Source organism: Xenopus tropicalis, chromosome 5 (assembly GCF_000004195.4).
Source record: "Xenopus tropicalis strain Nigerian chromosome 5, UCB_Xtro_10.0, whole genome shotgun sequence".
NCBI classification, from domain to species: Eukaryota; Metazoa; Chordata; class Amphibia; order Anura; family Pipidae; genus Xenopus; species Xenopus tropicalis.
Window position 1 is genome coordinate 59,611,969 of NC_030681.2, and position 22,969 is coordinate 59,634,937.

General features: G+C 39.6%; 1 protein-coding gene across 2 annotated transcripts in view; it reads right to left on the minus strand.

The window, feature by feature from the left end:
* map3k4 (mitogen-activated protein kinase kinase kinase 4) overlaps positions 1 to 22,969 on the minus strand; it is a 297,498-nt gene that overhangs the window by 10,916 nt on the left and 263,613 nt on the right. For both annotated transcript variants that reach the window (XM_004914648.4, XM_002936262.5), the window contains exons 21-25: positions 20,781 to 20,897; positions 20,380 to 20,539; positions 17,302 to 17,424; positions 6,953 to 7,059; positions 4,676 to 4,855 (exon numbers count right to left, since the gene is read on the minus strand). In XM_004914648.4, coding sequence (XP_004914705.1) covers positions 4,676 to 4,855; positions 6,953 to 7,059; positions 17,302 to 17,424; positions 20,380 to 20,539; positions 20,781 to 20,897 — 687 coding nt within the window. The remainder of the gene's footprint in view (positions 1 to 4,675; positions 4,856 to 6,952; positions 7,060 to 17,301; positions 17,425 to 20,379; positions 20,540 to 20,780; positions 20,898 to 22,969) is intronic.

The window sequence follows — 22,969 nt, forward strand, 5'->3', positions numbered from 1 at the left end:
CGCATTTTGTTGCAACGTGAGGCACGTTGGACTTACCTGTTAGACACAGTCTCCCCTGCAGGTTTAAATGAGAGAATAGAACTTCATTGGTTTCTATAGGTTTTATTGTGGGTCCTGCAGACTGGTGAGTTTCCATTTGATTTTCATGTGTATTCTCAGCATATGTTAGGCGCTATGTGGGCGCAGTAACAATTGTATATGATGTATATATTGTTTGGTTTATTTTTATTTGTTTTTTCACCTTACAAATCTGCCTCGTGTGTAACATTGTAATAATTGTGCACTGTTAAACACTTAGATGTTGCCTTGGTAAACAGGTCGAGGCTTTGTCTGCGATCCTTATCACGTGACCTATGACTGACATCACTAACAGCCCGAGATCTCGCGAGATTTCGTATGATCATGGACTTGCACCTTGTAGTTTAAATTCTGTTCACCTGGGGTGGGTGTTAGGGAATGCTACATTGAAAAAGGGAATGAGAGGTTCCCGAAACGTCTGTATCCTTCTCACTGATTGCTCCAATAAACCGGCATGGAGGCAGCTTTTTTGCACCTACTGAATCGTGAGTGACTTCCTTTTTTGTATTTTGCAATTAATATGTTTATAGCCAGAAGCCACGGCTTTTAGGAATACGCACTCCAAGTTAACTTTATTATAGATTCTATTTTAGATAGCACAACTGATTTTTTCTTTTTCTTTTTGCATTACATATTCCAATATCGATCACGCCTATAGTCCGACAATTGATGAATTGTCTTATTTCATATATTTTGTTGTTTGAAAATTCTTTCTGGGGCTCATGTATTAACAAGGCCTCACAGTTATAGCACTTGTAGGAGCCTGTCGTGGGTCCGTGTTTCGACAGAGTGACTGTGTACAAGAATATCGTTAGACTCTGAGACCTCCTAGCTATCAAAGATTGTTTCTTTGGCAACACCTTTGCTAGATCACGATCACCCTGAAGGACATTCCAAAATTTGCCTAAAATGGATTTTATCTTCCACCATTGATTATAATAGGTCCCAATACACCTTATCCCCTGGGATTCTTGTTTGTCCCTTACATTTGTCTCATGAAGGAGTGTATCTTGATCCATATTTAAGGCTCTTTGGTATGCTCTTTTCAGGCACCGTTTAGGGTACCCATGTTGTATAAATCTGCTGCGTAGGTCTAGTGCTTGTTGTTTAAATTCTTCTATGTTAGAGCAATTCCTTCTTAGCCTGAGATACTGACCTACAGGGATCCCCCTCTTCTTTAGGGGTAGCGGTTGAAAACTGGTATAATGCAGCAAGCTGTTAGTAGCTGTTGGTTTACGGTAAACCGTTGTCTCTATCTTTCCCATGTCATTAATATGTAAGAGTAAGTCTAGGAAGGGCAAGGTATCCCCACCAAACTCACATGTAAAGTGTAACCCCAGTTCATTATTGTTTAGCCAGGAAATCATTGTTAAAAATTCAGATTTAGTACCAAGCCACACTATTAAAACATCATCAATGTAGCATTTCCATAGGGCGATTTTGGATAGGAAGACCTCATACCCCAGGTCCAGAGCTAGTTGGGACTCCCACCAGCCTAAAAATAAATTTGCATAGCTTGGTGCACAGGCACTGCCCATTGCTGTACCTTTGACCCGGTGGTAGAACTTGTTGTCAAAAAGAAAATAGTTATGGGTTAGGATAAAATGAAATAGCCTAACCAGAAAGCATGCCCGTTTCTCAGTATAGGCACCCATAAGCCACTGTTGCACAGCGCGCGTGCCCTTAGTATGTTGTATACTAGTGTATAAAGCCTCAATCAATGCGGTCTAATTGGCAGTCTGAACTTATTTCTAGATCCTTTATTTTATGAATGGCATCCTTAGTGTCCTTCAAATATGAGGGCAGGGATACAACTAATGGGGCCAAAAAGGAATCCACAAATTTACTGGCATTTTCTGTAAGTGACCAGAGACAATGGGTCGTCCACGTATCGGATTAACTTGTTTGTGTACTTTGGGTAGGCAATAAAATGTTGCGATTGTCGGATGTTTAATATATAAAAATGTATATTCCTGGCTTGATATCATCCGTTCGCATCGAGCCTCTTCCAGTATGCATCTAAATGTATCTAGGTAAATAGTGGTGGGATCTAACTTAAGTATTTCATTGACAACTATTGGTGTCAGACAAAAGATCGAGCGGCATACGTTTATAATCCGACTTATTCATGATAACCACATTGCCTCCTTTATCCGCAGGTTTTATTTCAATGGAATCACAGTTTCTAAGTTCATCAAGAGCAGATGTTAATTCAGGAGTCATGTTTCCATTCATGTCTGAGATCCTAATTTTCTCAATCTCAGTTGTTACTAGATTTACAAAAGTGTCTATATGAGAGTATGTATTGAAATTGGGGGTAAACACGCTCTGTTTTTTGTGTGTCCTGAACCTCTTCATTCTGTAGTGATTAGGGAAGCTCAGAAAGAGGGTCTTAGAACACGTGGGCACGATTGTGCACAAGAAAGACACACCTTTGGCGAGACACGTATGGGACTTTCATTAGTCATATACACGGGCCATTTCATTCTTTGGCATTGAGAAAGTAAAGTTAGGGGCCAGGAAGGGTGACATTGACAGAATTCTTTTACGAAAAGAGTGTCAATGGATATACAGATTACAAACTAAGGGGTATATTTATCATGCTGTGTAAAAAGTGGAGTAAAACATCACCGGTGATGTTGCTCATAGCCGCCAATCAGATGTGTTGCTTTGATTTTCTAACTGTTGAAATCTAATTGCTGATTGGTTGCCCTGGGCAACATCACCGGTAATGCTTCACTCCACTTTTTACACAGCATGATAACTATAGCCCTAAGTCTCTGCTCGGCTTAAATGAGGGCTTCACCTTTATGCCATTTATTACTAAAAACTAGAAACTAGCATGATCACAATCTTGCCTTTGGAACGGGTTGAATCCCTTCTTGATTTTCCTTCCCCCTTCAGCTATGTCTTTCAGCGTTTCTTACTGATTTATAATGGAGCACAATTAGTGAGTAATGATCTTGTACTTGGTATAATGCATCTATATATTTTGCATCATATTCACTGTATCTCTGATGAATTATCTCGATTATTCATTGTGTATAAATGGATGTATAGAATATGGTACAATGTATATATGTTCTTTACAGGTCGATACAAGGGTTTCCTGGAATAAAATTGTACACATTAGCAAATAGATGGCGCCTTGATTATCCTCACGTCATGCCTGACACTATATATAGATCTAGATCCATCCAATGATTTCTGAAGAAGTCACGTTGTTGGTGACGAAGCGTGCCGGGCGTGGGTGGAGCTATACGTAGGGTTAGCCTAGCTGTTGAATGGGGTTATAGCAGGCGGCTCTTGATAGCCGCAGATAGTGGTGGGGACGTGGTTTGGACATGCTGCTATCTGATTCCTGAGGGTTATTGGTGGGCTGTGACGATCAGTGAGAGTGGGGATGCACTGCTATTCTATCTATGAGGCGCGCTCCTGTGAATGTGCAGGTGTGTCTGCGCCGTTAACATCAGTACACCGTCTCCTCTGCCTCTCCGCCCCCTCCCTCTTCCCTGGTACACTGTGCGGTTCTTGTTAGCTGCCCCCAGGGACACGTCCTTTCCTCTCCCCTGTGATACAGTGCGGCTCTGATAGCCGTGAGTTAAAGTGCGGCTTGCGATAGCCTGCTCTGTAATATGACTGCTGCGCCATTGAGACCATATGAGGGCACACGCTGATTAGAGTCGGAGTGTGTTTCTGAAGCCCTATATTAATCTATTTACGAATCTGACTGTACAAGAAGTCTGGGTTCTCAGCAGCTTTCCCCGTATACTCATAACGTGTAAAAATATTAAATAGGTAACACTACGTCTGCTCCTTTGTAATCATGCTAAAAAATAAACCAGTTGATTAATTAATGAACTGAATAGGCTGACTTTGAGCATGTTCGTTTGTTTTTAAATTTTCTTACCACATCACTATGGATGTGGTGTAATGAATTGAGATCTCACTTTCTCTTGGTCTGTAAATATATTTTAGTAATAATTATGTTTTTGTTTTTTTTAAACTATTATGAATTAAAAGTTAAGTATTAAATTCAGACACTTAAGCACAAAAACACTTCTCCTCTACTTTTGTGTTTTGGTTATGTATTAAACTAACACTGAAGATTCAAGATTTAAGATTCAAACCTTGATATAGAAGGTACATTAGCAATCTAGAATTAGGCAGGATAGGTTAGTGGGGAGGGTAATGCCCTTTATTGAATGTATTCATTAATTTTCTGTCGTATTTTTCATAATTATCATTTAATTTCAGTTGTGCTAAGGTGCTTTTTAGTGACTTCTATAGAGTGAATTCTATATGCAACCCACATACTAACAAACATAGGAAAAAACATGTTCAATTTGTCTTAAGGTTAAACTGCAAATTTGTTTCTCTGGGAAACCACTTATTCTTATTGGAGATTTTTAGTTTTCTAAGCTAAGAATACATTATTTTGCATGCCAAAATTTGCTGAAATGCAGTTTTCTCTCTGAATCTATTGATTCATTTCCCTAAATTTATCATATGCTGCAGAATAAATTAAAGAAAAAAAATACCTGCCAATAATATGACTACTAAGAGAGAAGACAGACTAATAATACTTTTCACAAACCTTGACAAATGCATGGTCCAAGAGTTGGCTAGCTGTCCATCGCATTTTTGGATCACTTTCCTGGCAATGAGAAAGGAAGTCTTTACCCTCTGGGCTCAGCCGATCAGGAATGGGGGGCTTGTGTCCCATACCGACTCGGTACATGATCTGGAAGTTATGTTCATATTCATGCCAAGGTCTCTGACAACAAGAAAACCAATATCTGATAATGCATAATTTCAAACACTGGAAGCATTACAATGAACACAAAATCAAAAATGAACACAAGTGAATTAATAAATACAAAGCATCTTCCACGCCAGTTTTTCTTGAGATGAAGGAAGTAGGGCCTCTTATGGCATTTTACTAAACAGTTGCTCTAGCTGATAAGAACCAGAAATCTGCAATTTCTGGGAGATTCTGGCATAATTCAAAAGTAATTTAAATAGTTTGAAAATCCACCAATATCTTCCTAGTTTTGGTGGCAAATGCTTTCAACACAGCAGATGGGTGTGCCATTCAACTAAAAAAGTTTGCAAAGTAAAGTAAATTGGTTTTCAAATGTTTTTCAACCAAAAGCATCCCACCATGAATATGTGCTAGTTCCACATAAATATCACCTAAGGCAGCAAATTGTGACATTTACAGTAATACTAAACAGGGTACATAGTCACAGTACAGAGACCACAGATATGTACAAGTGGATTGATGAACACAGTGAGGAGGATATTGATTGCTTACAGTTTAATTGGAAGTAAGCAATAAAAAAATAAAAGACAATCCATCAAAAACTTTACCTGCAATAGCTACAGAAAATGATCTAGTGATCTACTGTGTGTGCCAAACAATTTGCTGCTATTTCACAAGAATGCAATAGGTAGATTAATACTGGCATAGAAGGGAAAAGGATTACCACCTAACTATAGAGGGGAGTACATATAACCCAACCCTGCATTTTTTTTTTAATGTACAACAAACATATGAATCAGATGAACACAAAAATCAATCTAAAGTAGCATGCAAAGTCTTTAAATTAGGTTTTACAGATACATACTATGGTTAAACACTAGTCCATAAGCTTCTTTATTACATCACAAAATATCATTCACTTGTTGATTGACTACATAAAGCCTTTATTCCTGATTGGCAAACATAACACAGTGTCACCACAGTGTCTTTCACTGCATAAAGACTTATGAAAAGTGCCTTTGCAACAGGCGCGGGCCAAGCCGCCCTAGGCAACCAGGTCGGCCACCTCTTGCCCCTGCACCTTCCCCCCACCTCGCGGCATTGGGTCATTGCTCCCACCGCGTAATGACTAGCAGCGGGGCAATGACAAATGAGCACGGACTAGGATTAGGCAGGAGAGGCTCCTGTCTGGTGCCCCCAATCATTGCGCCCTAGGCAGCTGCCTCTTCGGCCTACCCCTAGTTCTGGCCCTGCTTTGCAACACTGCATCAGATGGCATCAAAGTCCCTATATGCTGTAGTGATTGCCATCAGAGTTCTAAATACTGTTTTCTAGATACTTTTGACCACAGCCTCTATATTCTCGTCTATTTCCTAGAATTTTTTTGTCCTTAACCTCTTTCAATACTTGGGGGGCCTGCTCCCAGGAAAAGTGTTTGCAGCAATGACTACTGAAGAACCGAACATGGAGGAAAAAGGTTTCAGAACAAGAGGGGTAACACTTAATATAAAGAGGTTTATGTTGATTTGGTGGCTATGCTGTATAATTTATGTACATTTGAGCTACAAGAAATGTTCAAAATTCAAATCATATATTAAAGATCCTAATCTTATAGTTATCGTCCTGTAATAAAGACTATTATGCTTTTTAAGGGTTTAGAGACTCTTTAATATAGATAACAGATCAATTATTTAAAATTGCACGCCTCTAAACTACAAACAAAATTGGTGTTTAGCAGTTAAGATTTGTACCAAATAGTTGAGAAGAAAACAAGGTAATCTGCAGGATTAAGATAGTTATATTATAACATGCATGCAAAATGTTTAAATTAAACAAATTACAAGCAAAACAGGAACGTATGTAATCACAAACCCCAAGCAGAAATCAGAAAGATGGCAAGTTAGTGGGAATAACTTTATAGGCACAGAGAGTTAATAGAATGCCATGAGAGTTGCTGAATCTCTACTTTGGCACAAAACACCTATGCAAAACATTGAAGTTTAAGACAATTTTATTCCACTGCTGTAAGAGAACTGCTTGCTTTGATGTGACATTTTAAATGAGTTGGAGCACATATATAACACATTATATAGATAGATATTACCTTACCTTGCCAGTAACCATCTCAATTAAAACACAGCCAAGGCTCCATATGTCTGCAGCACGCCCATGCCCCTCTCCCTTAGCTTGGGTTATCACTTCAGGAGCCATATATGCTTTAGAGAGAAAAAAAAATGAACACAGACATCATTTTGTTAGTAAACTGCAGGGTTTTTTTCAGTGTGGACTAATTATACAGGTACAAAAATGAAAGACTGTTGCAATTTCAAATACAGATTTAAATATAGATTAAATTCAAAAAAAGATTTTTTTTTCTTTATTTCTAAAAATTACTTCTGTACTGTGACATTGCTTTGAAACAAAAACTGAAAATGCTGCTTACATAAGTATTGAATCCACCAACTTTAATATTTTATAGAGTGAGCAAACAAATTCCAAATAAATGTCCCGAAGTCTCTTAAATTAATTAGAATAAGAGGATAAGCTAGCAGGCAAGATCCTGAAACTACAACAGGTAGCTCTCTGCTGTGTTTTCCAGAGTCAGAGGAAACTGCTCAATGCCCAAGTTGACCAATCAACTAAAGAGAAGAAGGTGCCACAAAAAATGCTTAGTGACTAACAGCAGAAAGTACTCCTGTGATGGGCTGAAACTTTGACTTCACAATTCAATTTACCACAGGTGATCGAAGCACACATGGAAACTAAGACTCTCTATCTTAAAGTGGGAAGAAATGGCCTATATGTATTGAGGGGCAATGTACTAAAGGGAAGACGGCAGCATAGGGCAGGCAGAGTACTGCCTGTGTGTGCTATACTATGCCTGCCCTATGCTGCCTGTGTGTGCCATACTCTGCCTGTGGGAGGTGAACCTGACAGGGGTTTGTTCTGAGAGTTTGTTAGCAGTTGGAAACAGCCATTAAATGGTCCCTATGGTGTGTAATTATGTGCTGGGGGTTGCTGTGCTATCCACAGGGTAGGAGGAGGCATATGGATTTAAGGGTTTGTCTTAATATGACATAACATAATTCTTTCACATATGAATAATGGTTGATATCCCTGCAATGAGCACCAAACATTTGCTGCGCTAATGCCCCAATGTATAAGACCTAACTGACAATGCAAATCCAGCTCATATATATATATATATATATAATATTGCAAAGATAAGCCGGCACTCCCGTTAAATAAGAGTCAATAGTGCCTGGGTGCAGTATATATAAAGTATGTACAGAAAAAATGAGAGATGCCGCACTCACAGGTCTTAGTGAAAAATCAAAAAAGTTTTTTATTCAAGCAGACTAACGTTTCGGCTGATTCCCCAGCCTTTCTCAAAGTGAACACACATTACAGCAACCCCCTCATAAACCGAAAATGGCGCCAAAATTCCACTGGTGACGTCACTACCAGTGTAATACGTGATTGCCCAACACCAATGCATAGAAAATCAGAGAGAATCAATAAAAATAAAAAAGAAACAAAGGATGGGTTAGATGGGGATAAGACACTACATATAAAAGAATCTAGTTGTACAGAAAGGTAGTTAGTAAGTAAAGATGCATACTAGGGCTGAACTGCAACTCGCACCCATTCGTAGGAAATCATATAGCTTAAGGCGTCTAATGTCGGTGGTATAAATCCGACAGTCCCAGCTTACCACCTTGTATTTTGCAGACTTCTGTCTTTGAGGACTTGTTCACAGAGGCTTTAGTTAATAAGCGCTAATCGCTGTCAGTATCAGATCTCACGGGAGCCGGCGCGCTATCAGCACGCAAGTTAGTATAGGCGCGTTGTCATAGCAACCCAATCGCTGTTCCGCTCGCTGTATGTCCCAGCGCTAGATGTTCGAACCGCGAGGGACATAAGTACAGTCATAAGGGGATAAAGCTAGGCAGTTTGGGAGGTCATGTGTTGCACGATCTTACCACCGGACCGGTGGCTATGCTAGAAGTATTGATCGTGGACCTATTGCGAGGTCGAGTAGTCATTGGGGGCTATGTGTAGTAGTAAATCATATAGCCTGCCATTGATCATAGCAGACTGCATGAATATATAAGCAGATGGATTTTCCCTCCATCCCTGTGAGACAATTGGACAACAGCAAGGCTATGTGTACCTCCTGTCTGCCTCTATTTGTAAGAAGAATCACACACAGTCTTTGCTTTACAATCTTGACTGGTCATGAAGGCAAATATTGTGGAACACTTTTTGACATTTGACCATATGCCTCACCAATATCGCATAGACTGACCACAACCTGTAACTATGTTCTCTTAGTAATTGCTATCATAGTAATGATTAATATTTGCTTCTCATTTGTTGTTTCTATTAGGGTTATTTACAACCTTTGAAGTATTTGTAACAGATATGTTTCTCATTTTGTTTAGGATAGCCATATACGATATTCCCCTTTAGAATCGGGAAGTTAGTTACACCTTTTATGTTTAGTTTTTACACTAAAATCACAATTTTAATTTACTTCTTTTTCCATTTGATCCTTAATACTCTTTTTCTTTTGCTTCTTTTTCCATTGATCCTTAATACTCTTTTTTTTTTATAATAATTTTTTTCTCTTACTTTCTACTGGGGCTGTAGGCAGTAATACCCACATCCATACTGTACATGTCTAACTGTGGCGTCCCAGCTACATACTTATATATGACCATCACTATACTGCCGTGATCTGTGATCACCATTTCCTTATCGCTGTATTAACTATGTACGCCCATACATGCAGGCAGTGGTCTGTGTAAATAATATTTTGTGGGGCGCTGGTGTGTATTATGAGTTTCATGCAGTCTGCTATGATCAATGGCAGGCTATATGATTTACTACTACACATAGCCCCCAATGACTACTCGACCTCGCAATAGGTCCACGATCAATACTTCTAGCATAGCCACCGGTTCGGTGGTAAGATCGTGCAACACATGACCTCCCAAACTGCCTAGCTTTATCCCCTTATGACTGTACTTATGTCCCTCGCGGTTCGAACATCTAGCGCTGGGACATACAGCGAGCGGAACAGCGATTGGGTTGCTATGACAACGCGCCTATACTAACTTGCGTGCTGATAGCGCGCCGGCTCCCGTGAGATCTGATACTGACAGCGATTAGCGCTTATTAACTAAAGCCTCTGTGAACAAGTCCTCAAAGACAGAAGTCTGCAAAATACAAGGTGGTAAGCTGGGACTGTCGGATTTATACCACCGACATTAGACGCCTTAAGCTATATGATTTCCTACGAATGGGTGCGAGTTGCAGTTCAGCCCTAGTATGCATCTTTACTTACTAACTACCTTTCTGTACAACTAGATTCTTTTATATGTAGTGTCTTATCCCCATCTAACCCATCCTTTGTTTCTTTTTTATTTTTATTGATTCTCTCTGATTTTCTATGCATTGGTGTTGGGCAATCACGTATTACACTGGTAGTGACGTCACCAGTGGAATTTTGGCGCCATTTTCGGTTTATGAGGGGGTTGCTGTAATGTGTGTTCACTTTGAGAAAGGCTGGGGAATCAGCCGAAACGTTAGTCTGCTTGAATAAAAAACTTTTTTGATTTTTCACTAAGACCTGTGAGTGCGGCATCTCTCATTTTTTATATATTATATATATATATATATATATTGGTGTGAAAACTATTTGCCCCCTTCCTGATTTCTTATTCTTTTGCATGTTTGTCACACAAAATGTTTCTGATCATCAAACACATTTAACTATTAGTCAAAGATAACACAAAATGCAGTTTTTAAATGAGGGTTTTTATTATTTAGGGAGAAAAAAAAATCCAAACCTACATGGCCCTGTGTGAAAAAGTAATTGCCCCCTGAACCTAATAACTGGTTGGGCCACCCTTAGCAGCAATAACTGCAATCAAGCGTTTGCGATAACTTGCAACGAGTCTTTTACAGCGCTCTGGAGGAATTTTGGCCCACTCATCTTTGCAGAATTGTTGTAATTCAGCTTTATTTGAGGGTTTTCTAGCATGAACCGCCTTTTTAAGGTCATGCCACAACATCTCAATAGGATTCAGGTCAGGACTTTGACTAGGCCACTCCAAAGTCTTCATTTTGTTTTTCTTCAGCCATTCAGAGGTGGATTTGCTGGTGTGTTTTGGGTCATTGTCCTGCTGCAGCACCCAAGATCACTTCAGCTTGAGTTGACGAACAGATGGCCGGACATTCTCCTTCAGGATTTTTTGGTAGACAGTAGAATTCATGGTTCCATCTATCACAGCAAGCCTTCCAGGTCCTGAAGCAGCAAAACAACCCCAGACCATCACACTACCACCACCATATTTTACTGTTGGTATGATGTTCTTTTTCTGAAATGCTGTGTTACTTTTACGCCAGATGTAACGGGACACGCACCTTCCAAAAAGTTCAACTTTTGTCTCGTCGGTCCACAAGTACAAGGTACAAGTATTAGTTTAAGGGTGCGCACACTTTTGCAACCACATTATTTTAGTTTTTTTGGTTTTCTTCCCTCCACCTAAAAGATTTCAGTTTGTTTTTCAATTGAGTGGTACAGTTTATAGGTCACATTAAAGGTGGAAAAAGTTCTGAAATGATTTATCTTTGTCTCATTTTTGTACAGAACAGGAACCTGACATTTTATCAGGGGTGTGTAGACTTTTTATATCCACTGTACATACATCAAGCCTTAGACTTTGACAGGTCTCTGCAGTATAAATAAACAGGCTTAATAAGTTGTACAACCTCAATGAGTCAGAAATGGATGAGGATGAAATAATAAAATGTCCATTTTAAAATGCAAGCGTTAAACGAAGAACAGGCTCAAACCTGCAAGGTTGTGTTTCAAACCTGCATGGCCCTAAAATGTTCTATTGGTCAAAAAAGGTGGGGTATGCAAATGAATTGGTAGCCGTGAATATTGTACTTATATAACTGACCATCCTGATTTGGTGGGGCATGCCTTTAAGACTAATAAAATTTAAACCTGAGTGCACCACCTCCCTTGCTGGTCTCTTACAAGTTAGTTTAGTGATTTTTGGGGTTATATTGTGCAGGTCATTTGAAACTTTGCCACTGTATTTCTGACAGCAGTAGTACTGGTGTATATTCTTTGTTATTGCTTCTCAATGCCAGTTAGGATGCAATTAGCACTTAACCATAGCTTTTGAGTATCATGGTAGGTACCACAGCACAGTGAAGGTAAATAAATGCTAGTGGGGTTACATACCTGGGACAAGTAGGGGTAACATACACTGTACTAGATAAGCTTTAGGACTTTGGCTGGCCTACCAACATGGACAGCTAGGAGCAGCACAATCAAATATAAACACTGATTTTATCAAGATGCAGTATTTAATGCAGTTTTCAAAGTCAGTAAATGTGCATTACTAAAGTGGAAGACTTAAGTAGAGGGTGTGGGATGCATACCCCTTAACTAAAAGGTAAAATGTGCTTTTAAACTAACATGGGTAATATACATGTGACTGTGAGAAGAAACTCTGAGCAGAAAAGTGTCTATGACTTTTTCAAAATTAATGGGGTTGTTCACCTTTGTACAACATTCACAAATCTAACAGTTTACATTAATAGAACAATCTTTGCCATATACAGTGTCGGACTGGCCCACCAGGACACCAGGAAAACTCTTGGTGGGCCCAGGTGTCAGTGGGTCCTCCTACTCACCTAACCATTTGCCTTGTATGCCTATACCATGGCCATTACTCAATTCTATATGAGAAGAAACAGAAGAAATGCAGGAAAGGATAGATAATAGTATGTAAAAAGAAGTAATTAAGAGACTAAAGAAAGTGAGCGAACAGAGAAGGGGAGAGTGGGCCTAAGGTCTAAGATTTTCTGGTAGGCCCATGACACCCCAGTCTGGCACTGGCCATATATATAGTTAACAACAAATGTGCAGCTGAAGAGATAATCACCTCAAAATCATCCCTCTGTTGATCCTGCACAGACACTGTGCTGAGGGGTTCAGTGACCCCTATAAACACTACAGTTGCTTTTGTACTTCCTTATATGATGTCATGCATAGTATTGGCAGTAGACTGGCAGTAGACTTAACATTGCTTCCTGTGCCTGTGACAGAGTACTGCAAAGCTGACATAACAGTACAGGTATGGGACCCGTTATCCAGAATGCTCGTGACCTGGGATTTTCTGGATAAGGGGTCTTTCTGTAATTCGGATCTCTTACCTTCTAAAAAAAATTATGATTAATGATTAATTATGTCTTAGTTGGGATCAAGTACAAGGTACTGTTTTATTAATTCAGAGAAAAAAGAAATAATTTTTAAAAATGTGAATTACTTGATTAAAATGGAGTCTATGGGAGATGGCCTTTCCGTAATTCGTAACTTTCTGGATATTGGGTTTCCGGATAAGGGGTTCGATACCTGTATGTTAGATTTGTGATATGCTGAGTCTGTTTGCCTATGCCATTGAAAGGGAGAAATTAACCTATGACCTTTCAATTTATGCAACTGGTTAGACTGCACAAGCAACCAACAAATCGGTCCAATAGGAAAAAAGTAAGGGCAAAGCGTGGACGTGATGATGTAAGCATATAGGATGTGCTCAGTGTGTCAGGTTCAAAATAGGCCACTTCCATCCCTTCAAAAAAACACAAGACTGATTTAACAAGTATAAAAAATAGTACGTGAACTACCCCTGTAAAACTTGCTTTCTCTGTCCCTCTACTGCTAAAACACTAGAACAGTCATTCATACTCTCCAGAATAGACTACTGCAATATATAACTAGCTGGTCCACCTGAATCTCGTCTCCACCCAATGCAATCCATCCTCACAGCTGCTACCTATCTCCCTACCACCTCAATACTAAAGGGTCTCGCCTTGCTCCAAATAAAATAGCAAATTAAAGGCGTTGTTCACTTTTAAATAAAATTTTAGTATGTTGTTGAGCAGGGGTCCCCAATCTTTCTTACTCGTGAGCCACAGTCAAATGTAAAAAGACTTGGAGAGCATCATAAAAGTTCCTGGAGGTGCCAAATAAGGGCTAAGATTGGCTATTAGGTTAGCCTCTATGCACACTCAGTTTACAGGAGGGCTTTATTTGGTAGTAAATCTTGTTTTCATTCAACCAAAACTTGCCACCAAGTCAGGAATTCAAAAATAACTACCTGTTTTGGGGGCACTGAGAGCAACATCTAAGGGGTTGGTGAGCAACATGTTGCTCATAAGTCATTGGTTGAGGATCACTGTTGTAGAGGGTGCTATTTTGAGACAATTTGCAATATCTGCTCTCATCTCTCTCCACATTGTCTCTTGGGCTTTGCGCTCAGCTTAGGACCATCTCCTGACAATACTGTTCACCAAAACAGCTGGGTTGCGCAGGAAACCTTTGTCACTGACTGCAGCTAGGCCCTGAAATGCTCTACCTCCTTGCATCAGGAAAGCTCCCACACAAACACTCTTTCAAAGCTTCTGAAAAATCACCTTCTAGAGGAAGCACTTAGCTAGCATTCCATATGCACTAACAAACCTTTGACCTATGTGCTTGTTCCCCACCCCTTTTTTTGTTTCTGTCTCCTTACTGTCAGATTGTAACCTCTTTTGGGCCACAGAACCCCATCCCAACTGTGTACTGAAACACATAAGAACATAAGCACTTAAGCTTAGACTTATTTTGACTAATTATATAATAACTAGGGATTCTCCGAACCCAGTTTTTCAGATTAGGCAACATTTAACCCTTCCAAATCCCAATTAGCACATGCTAATTCATATTATTTATATATATACAGTGGCTTGCAAAAGTATTCGGCCCCCTTGAACTTTTCAACATTTTGTCACATTACAGCCACAAACATGAATCAATTTTATTGGAATTCCACGTGAAAGACCAATACAAAGTGGTGCACACGTGAGAAGTGGGATGAAAATCATACATGATTCCAAACATTTTTTACAAATAAATAACTACAAAGTGGGGTGTGCGTAATTATTCAGCCCCCTGAGTCAATACTTTATAGAACCACCTTTTGCTGCAATTACAGCTGCCAGTCTTTTAGGGTATGTCTCTACCAGCTTTGCACATCTAGAGACTGAAATCCTTGCCCATTCTTCTTTGCAAAACAGCTCCAGCTCAGTCAGATTAGATGGACAGCGTTTGTGAACAGCAGTTTTCAGATTTTGCCACAGATTCTCGATTGGATTTAGATCTGGACTTTGACTGGGCCATTCTAACACATGGATATGTTTTGTTTTAAACCATTCCATTGTTGCCCCGGCTTTATGTTTAGGGTTGTTGTCCTGCTGGAAGGTGAACCTCCGCCCCAGTCTCAAGTCTTTTGTAGACTCCAAGAGGTTTTCTTCAAAGATTGCCCTGTATTTGGCTCCATCCATCTTCCCATCAACTCTGACCAGCTTCCCTGTCCCTGCTGAAGAGAAGCACCCCCAGAGCATGATGCTGCCACCACCATATTTGATAGTGGGGATGGTGTGTTCAGAGTGATGTGCAGTGTTAGTTTTCCGCCACACATAGCGTTTTGCATTTTGGCCAAAAAGTTCCATTTTGGTCTCATCTGACCAGAGCACCTTCTTCCACATGTTTGCTGTGTCCCCCACATGGCTTGTGGCAAACTGCAAACGGGACTTCTTTTGGTTTTCTGTTAACAATGGCTTTCTTCTTGCCACTCTTCCATAAAGGCCAACTTTGTGCAGTGCACGACTAACCGTTGTCCTATGGACAGATTCCCCCACCTGAGCTGTAGATCTCTGCAGCTCGTCCAGAGTCACCATGGGCCTCTTGGCTGCATTTCTGATCAGCACTCTCCTTGTTCGGCCTGTGAGTTTAGGTGGACGGCCTTGTCTTGGTAGGTTTACAGTTGTGCCATACTCCTTCCATTTCTGAATGATCGCTTGAACAGTGCTCCGTGGGATGTTCAAGGCTTTGGAAATCTTTTTGTAGCCTAAGCCTGCTTTAAATTTCTCAATAACTTTATCCCTGACCTGTCTGGTGTGTTCTTTGGACTTCATGGTGTTGTTGCTCCTAATATTCTCTTAGACAACCTCTGAGGCCGTCACAGAGCAGCTGTATTTGTACATAAGATTACACACAGGTGCACTCTATTTAGTCATTAGCACTCATCAGGCAATGTCTATGGGCAACTGACTGCACTCAGACCAAAGGGGGCTGAATAATTACACACACCCCACTTTGCAGTTATTTATTTGTAAAAAATGTTTGGAATCATGTATGATTTTCGTTCCACTTCTCACGTGTACACCACTTTGTATTGGTCTTTCACGTGGAATTCCAATAAAATTGATTCATGTTTGTGGCTGTAATGTGACAAAATGTGGAAAAGTTCAAGGGGGCCAAATACTTTTGCAAGCCACTGTATATATATATATATATACACGAGGTCTAGGGGGGGTGGAGAATTACTGACAAATAGATGAATTAATAACATTAATTATTGGTTTCTAAGTAAATACATTAAAGAGGACCTGTCATCATAAGAAATAAACCCAAATTGTTTTCTATCGTGTTTGTCAAGTAAAATAAACTTTACATACACTATAAAAATTATTTTAATCTTATTTTATTTAGCCTTGGAATTCACAATTGCAGCAAGAAGACAGTCACCATTTTGTGGGCACTGTTATTAAAGAAAGCTTTGTATCTTGCCAAAATCTTGTTTCTGTGCCAGTATGGGGGGGACCTGATGCTCATACCTATGCACAGGTTACAAAATTAGATGGTGAGGAGGGAGGGGGAATGTGAGGAGTGCAGCAACATCTAAGAAGTTCTGAATTCAAAGTAAAAAGTGTCTGCCCCGCCTCTATGCCTTAGGCATAAAAATGCTTTTATAACGGGTATGGATGTGTTAATAAAAAAATGAGTTTGGTTTTCATGTTTAATTTGAAAAGGACTGTTATTATACAGCTTTTAATGCCTGGGTGACAGGTCCACTTTAAGGATGCACCGAACACCCCCGCTGAATACCGAACAGAATCAGAATTAAATATACTAATTAGGATGGGGAAGGGTTAAAAAGCTTTTTGTTCCCCCTAACATTTAACCCTTCCGAATGATAATTAGCTAATATGCTAATTTATGCTAAATAGGATTCAGTTCGGCTGAAGCGAAAAATGTTACCGAACCGATGTTTTGGTCTTTTCGGTTTCAGGCTTTTGGGACCTTTATATATATATAAATTTATCCCACCCCCAGTGTTAAGGAAGAACTTATGGCAGCCCCCCCCCTTTTTTTTTTCAAATGCAGCTGACTCAAGACTGTTACTAAACCACTAAGCAGCATAAAGGTTTTGTAAACATGTTTCTCTAGCTTATTTTTACTATTTTAAATTTATTTGACAATATTTCAATGCTTCATGAAGAATAATAATTGCACCATGAAAAAAACTGTGTTAAAGAGTTTTTCTTACCTGCAGTTCCAAGTGTGCTGTTAACTTCTCCAGGCATAGTCTGGGCATTATTCTTCAGCTTGACCGAACATCCAAAATCGCCCAGTTTTATGAGTCCAGAAGATGTAAGAAATATATTTGCTCCTAATAGAAATGACATTAAAATCAACACAAAAAAAGAAAATGATTTAATAAAAATTAAAAACCTACACTCAAATGAAAGAATTTGATAAGTCAGCCAGCTTGATTAGATTCTGTTTTATAACCAATGCATAACTTGCCCACACTTTAAAGACTCATTTACAAAAGAAATCCCTTTTTGCAAATGGTACAAATAGGACATGTAAAGCCTACATTTACCTACAATGTATATCCGTTGGGCATGTCTCCCCCACCAAAATGGCATCATGTGTACTGAATATATCCCCTCCATTTGCCAGCACCATCACATTTTCCTAAAGCAAATTGCAGCTTTCACCCAGGGGTCATTTCTCCTCTGATACATAATCAGATACATTCAGCTAGAGCTGAGATTCTATGGGAACCAGCAATGCCTTCTCTTCACTGATTGCTAGACTGAAGGGCGTGTTAAGTAATCTGAGCTTAGAACAACCGAGCATACCCACAAGCCAACAGCCAAAGCAAATTCCTGAGGGAGGGGGCTGAATGGGTTACAGGAGGAGAAGCAAATCTAAGTGATTAAGGAGATGTTGCAGCCTTACGAATAACCTCTGGACAACCAGTGTGGCAGATATTTAAAGATTTCAAAGAGGCTGTTCACTGATTACATTTTTGTGTTTGGGGTTTACATGTCCTTTAATGTGATTCACAAATGCTCATCAGCAGCTTAATACTTTTGGGGGAATGTAATATATGTTGCTAACCAGGGCCGGAACTAGGGTTTGGTAGAAGAGACATCTGCTTAGGGCGCAACGCTGGAGGAGCACCAGGCAAGTATCTCACCTGCCTTCCCGCTAGTCCGTGTTCCTATCCCCCCGTCTTTGAGTGGCATCCCCCCGGTCAGGACACTGCACATGGAGGGGGTGTGTGCAGGGGCGAGGTGTTGGCTTGGCCTTCCTCTGGGAAGTGTATGTAATAAAACTTCTTAAAGGAACAGTAACACCAAAAAATGAAAAAGCTTTAAAGTAATAAAAATATAATGCACTGTTGCCCTGCACTGGTAAAACTGGTGTGTTTGCTACAGTAACACTACTATAATTTATATAATAAGCTGCTGTGTAGCCACGGGGGCAGCCATTCAAGCTTGAAAAAAGGAGAAAAGGCACAGGTTACATAGCAGCTAACAGATAAGCTCTGTAGAATACAATAGTGTTTTATCTGTTATCTGCTATGTGCCTGTGCCTTTTCTCCTTTGAATGGCTGCCTCCATGGCTACATAGCAGCTTATTTATATAAATTATAGTAGACTTTCTGAAGCAAACACAACAACTTTTACCAGTGCAGGGCAGTAGCACATTATATTTGAGTTACTTTTATACACTTTCATTTTTTGGTGTTACTGTTCCTTTAACTAATTTTTGCATTTAGATTTACACCATCTTCCAGCAGGTATTAAACATTCAAGTGAACAGTATTCCATCATAAGCAGTGCTAAACATTTGTAGTACGTATACTAAGGGAGCGCACGCACGCACGTACGTATACTAAGGGAACGCTAAGACACCTGATACGAAGGGGACGCAGAAGGGAGCACACACAGGAGGATTACACCTGTACAAAACTGCATATAAAAGGAGAGTGCTCGCAAGTACGTATACAAGACGGGTAGGGGGGCGCACACAGTACACCTGTACACCGCACGTATGTTTATTAAGGAAGCGGTGAGAGACCTGATACGAAGGGGATGCAGAAGGGAGCGCACACAGGAGGGTTACACCTGTACAAAACTGCATACAAAGGGAGAGCGCAGAGAACTGATACCAAGGGGACGCAGAAGGGAGTGCACACAGTGGAGGATTAAGCCTGTACAAAACTGCTTTGGGTAAATGGCATGGTGCACTAAAGGCTGTAACCACAAAATATGTTGCTTCCAGATGATAATCTGGTTGTGAATTATTATTACCAGATTATTTCAAATTCTAATTATATATCAACTAAAAGTAAAATACTGTGTTGGGTAATTATCATTTTTGCTTTTCAGCTTGCAAGACTAGCACTGCAAAGTTTAATACAGTCTGTCCTCTTAAGAAAACACACTATTTTTCATATAGCATTTGTGCTTGTCCCAGAAATGTATCTACTCCATATACCCCAGGTTATGCTTTGTAAGGGAATTTTATTGGGTTGTAATGAGTCCTGGCAAAAATGTAATTATACAAGGGGTGAGGCTGAAAATCAGGAAACAGAATTGACAGACTGGTCACAGAGAAAGGACAGGCAGGAGTTGGGCAGAGAGGGCATAGAAACAGGAAAGGAAGGAGCGGGACAGAGAGGGCATTGAGACAGGGCAGGCAGGAGTGAGACAGAGAGGGCATAGAGACAGGAGCGGGACAGAGAGGACAAAAAGACAGGCATGCAGGAGGGTCAAAGGGTCCTCCATCCACCTTTCCCTAATCTGCAGCTGCCAACATGATATATTTATAAAGAGTTCACAGGGGGTTACGCTGAGTGTCCTTTTATTATTTATTTGATTATTGAAACTTAGCAGTAGCTGCTGCATTTCTCACCCTAGGCTTATACTCGGGTCAATAAGTCTTTCCCGTTTTCTTAGGTAAAATTAGGTACCTTGGCTTATATTAGGATCGGCTTATACTCGAGTATATACGGTAAGGAGTGGTAAAGGTTCAGTGTGTGTGGACCATGAACAGTCCAGCAAAAAAAATTTTGTAAAGGGGAAAAATAAAAACAATTCCACGTGTTCCAAATTTAAATAATTGTATCTTATATACAAATAGCTACCATTCACATAGATCTTGAGGGGGATTTCAGGCTGCACACTGTTAAAGCTCAGTATCACTTGGACCATCACCCACTACTTTCTCTTGCATTAGAAGCACTGCTATCACAGCAATGTATATATTTTAAAAATATAATCATTTTGAAGAACCCCCTTAGTGAGGTATTTTAAGGAATACATACCTTTAATATCGCGATGAACAATACCATGCTCATGCAGGACATTTATAGCAATGGTTATCTGCTTTGTATAAAGTCTAATGACATGCTCCTGCAGGCCCAGTCTAGATACCTCCTCCAAAGTCCCTTCATCACAGTATTCCATAAAAATATACATTTCTTCCTGTAAATGGAAAGACAAAATATATAGCAGTGCAGAGATATAGAACACACAGGTTTATTGAAAAATTAGAACAGTATATTTGAACAAACATATTTTATTTTCATCTACTGTTAGATGTAATGTATAGTAATAGTAATGAATAATAATAAAAATAAATTCTAATATCAAAAATTAACAATTTAATCTGATACCTTAATAAAACACAAGAATCTAAAATCTCTCTAAATTATTTAAAACATACTCTGTGGAGCTCGACACCAAAGTAACGAACAAGATTTGGGTGTTTGATTCCTTCAAAAATTTTCAATTCATCTGCAGTTTCCTTTATAGTCTTGTGATCATTTGGCTGAAAACGTATCTGGTAAAAGGTAGAAATATAGCATGAGCTAAAGTTATCAAACAATCTTACAAAGCAAAAGTGAATTATTTAAAAAAAAAAATCAAAACTATGACTAAATAATCCAATGGCATGCATTCTGCAATGTCTACATAAATGCTAACAGACCCCAGACAGGGGTTTAACACTTTATGTTTCACTCACTACTTCATGTATGTATGTATATTTTTATTTATATAGTGCTACTTGTGTATGAATACCAAAAATAATATAAATCCAAAATACAATTACACTCAGGCCTAGATATGCCAAACAGTCACCCCAAGGCCAAGTCCCCCTTCAAAAATAAATCCACCCTTTACACTCCCATTTGTTCCCTTCGGTTGCGCATTTGTGTGCTCTTTTGTTTGCAAAGTGCTGAGTACTTAGCACATAGGAGATTTAAAGTAGCTAAAGCTTCTGCTTGCCCAGAACTTTAGAAACAAATGTAGAGGTAGCTGGGCAGCATGCTGCTCCTTTAAATTGTACTCCCCAAGACCCAGACCTTTGTGGCCTTCCCATAAATGCAGGCCTGTTCACAATCAAGACTGTGTTGTGAGACAAGAGAAAGGAATTCCCCTGCCCCACAGAACTTACAACTAAATATTGTCATCAAAGTATATATTTCCACATAAAAGAGCAGAAATAATACAGTCCTGCATTGACATCCAGTTGCCACTAAGGCAGCATAAATGCATATTTAACCTTTTCAGTACCAGATACACTTTACATTTACATTAGTGCCATATATATATATATATATATATATATATATATATATATATATATATATATATATATATATATATATATATATATATATATATATATATATATATATATATATATATATATATATATATATATATATATATATATATATATATACATACATACATACAGTGGCTTGCAAAAGTATTCGGCCCCCTTTGACTTTTCCACATTTTGTCACATTACAGCCCCAAACATGAATCAATTTTATTGGAATTCCACGTGAAAGACCAATACAAAGTGGTGTACACGTGAGAAGTGGAACGAAAATCATACATGATTCCAAACATTTTTTAAAAATAAATAACTGCAAAGTGGGGTGTGTGTAATTATTCAGCCCCCTTTGGTCTGAGTGCAGTCAGTTGCCCATAGACATTGCCTGATGAGTGCTAATGACTAAATAGAGTGCACCTGTGTGTAATCTAATGTCAGTACACATACAGCTGCTCTGTGACGGCCTCAGAGGTTGTTTAAGAGAATATTGGGAGCAACAACACCATGAAGTCCAAAGAACACACCAGACAGGTCAGGGATAAAGTTATTGAGAAATTTAAAGCAGGCTTAAGCTACAAAAAGATTTCCAAAGCCTTGAACATCCCATGGAGCACTGTTTAAGCGATCATTCAGAAATGGGAGGAGTATGGCACAACTGTAAACCTACCAAGACAAGGCCGTCCACCTAAACTCACAGGCCGAACAAGGAGAGCGCTGATCAGAAATGCAGCCAAGAGGCCCATGGTGACTCTGGACGAGCTGCAGAGATCTACAGCTCAGGTGGGGGAATCTGTCCATAGGACAACTATTAGTCATGCACTGCACAAAGTGCAGCCTTTATGGAAGAGTGGCAAGAAGAAAGCCATTGTTAACAAAAAACCATAAGAAGTCCTGTTTGCAGTTTGCCACAAGCCATGTGGGGGACACAGCACACATGTGGAAGAAGGTGCTCTGGTCAGATGAGACCAAAATGGAACTTTTTGGCCAAAATGCAAAACGCTATGTGTGGCGGAAAACTAACACTGCACATCACTCTGAACACACCATACCCACTGTCAAATATGGTGGTGGCAGCATCATGCTCTGGGGGTGCTTCTCTTCAGCAGGGACAGGGAAGCTGGTCAGAGTTGATGGGAAGATGGATGGAGCCAAATACAGGGCAATCTTGGAAGAAAACCTCTTGGAGTCTGCAAAAGACTTGAGACTGGGGCGGAGGTTCACCTTCCAGCAGGACAACGACCCTAAACATAAAGCCAGGGCAATAATGGAATGGTTTAAAACAAAACATA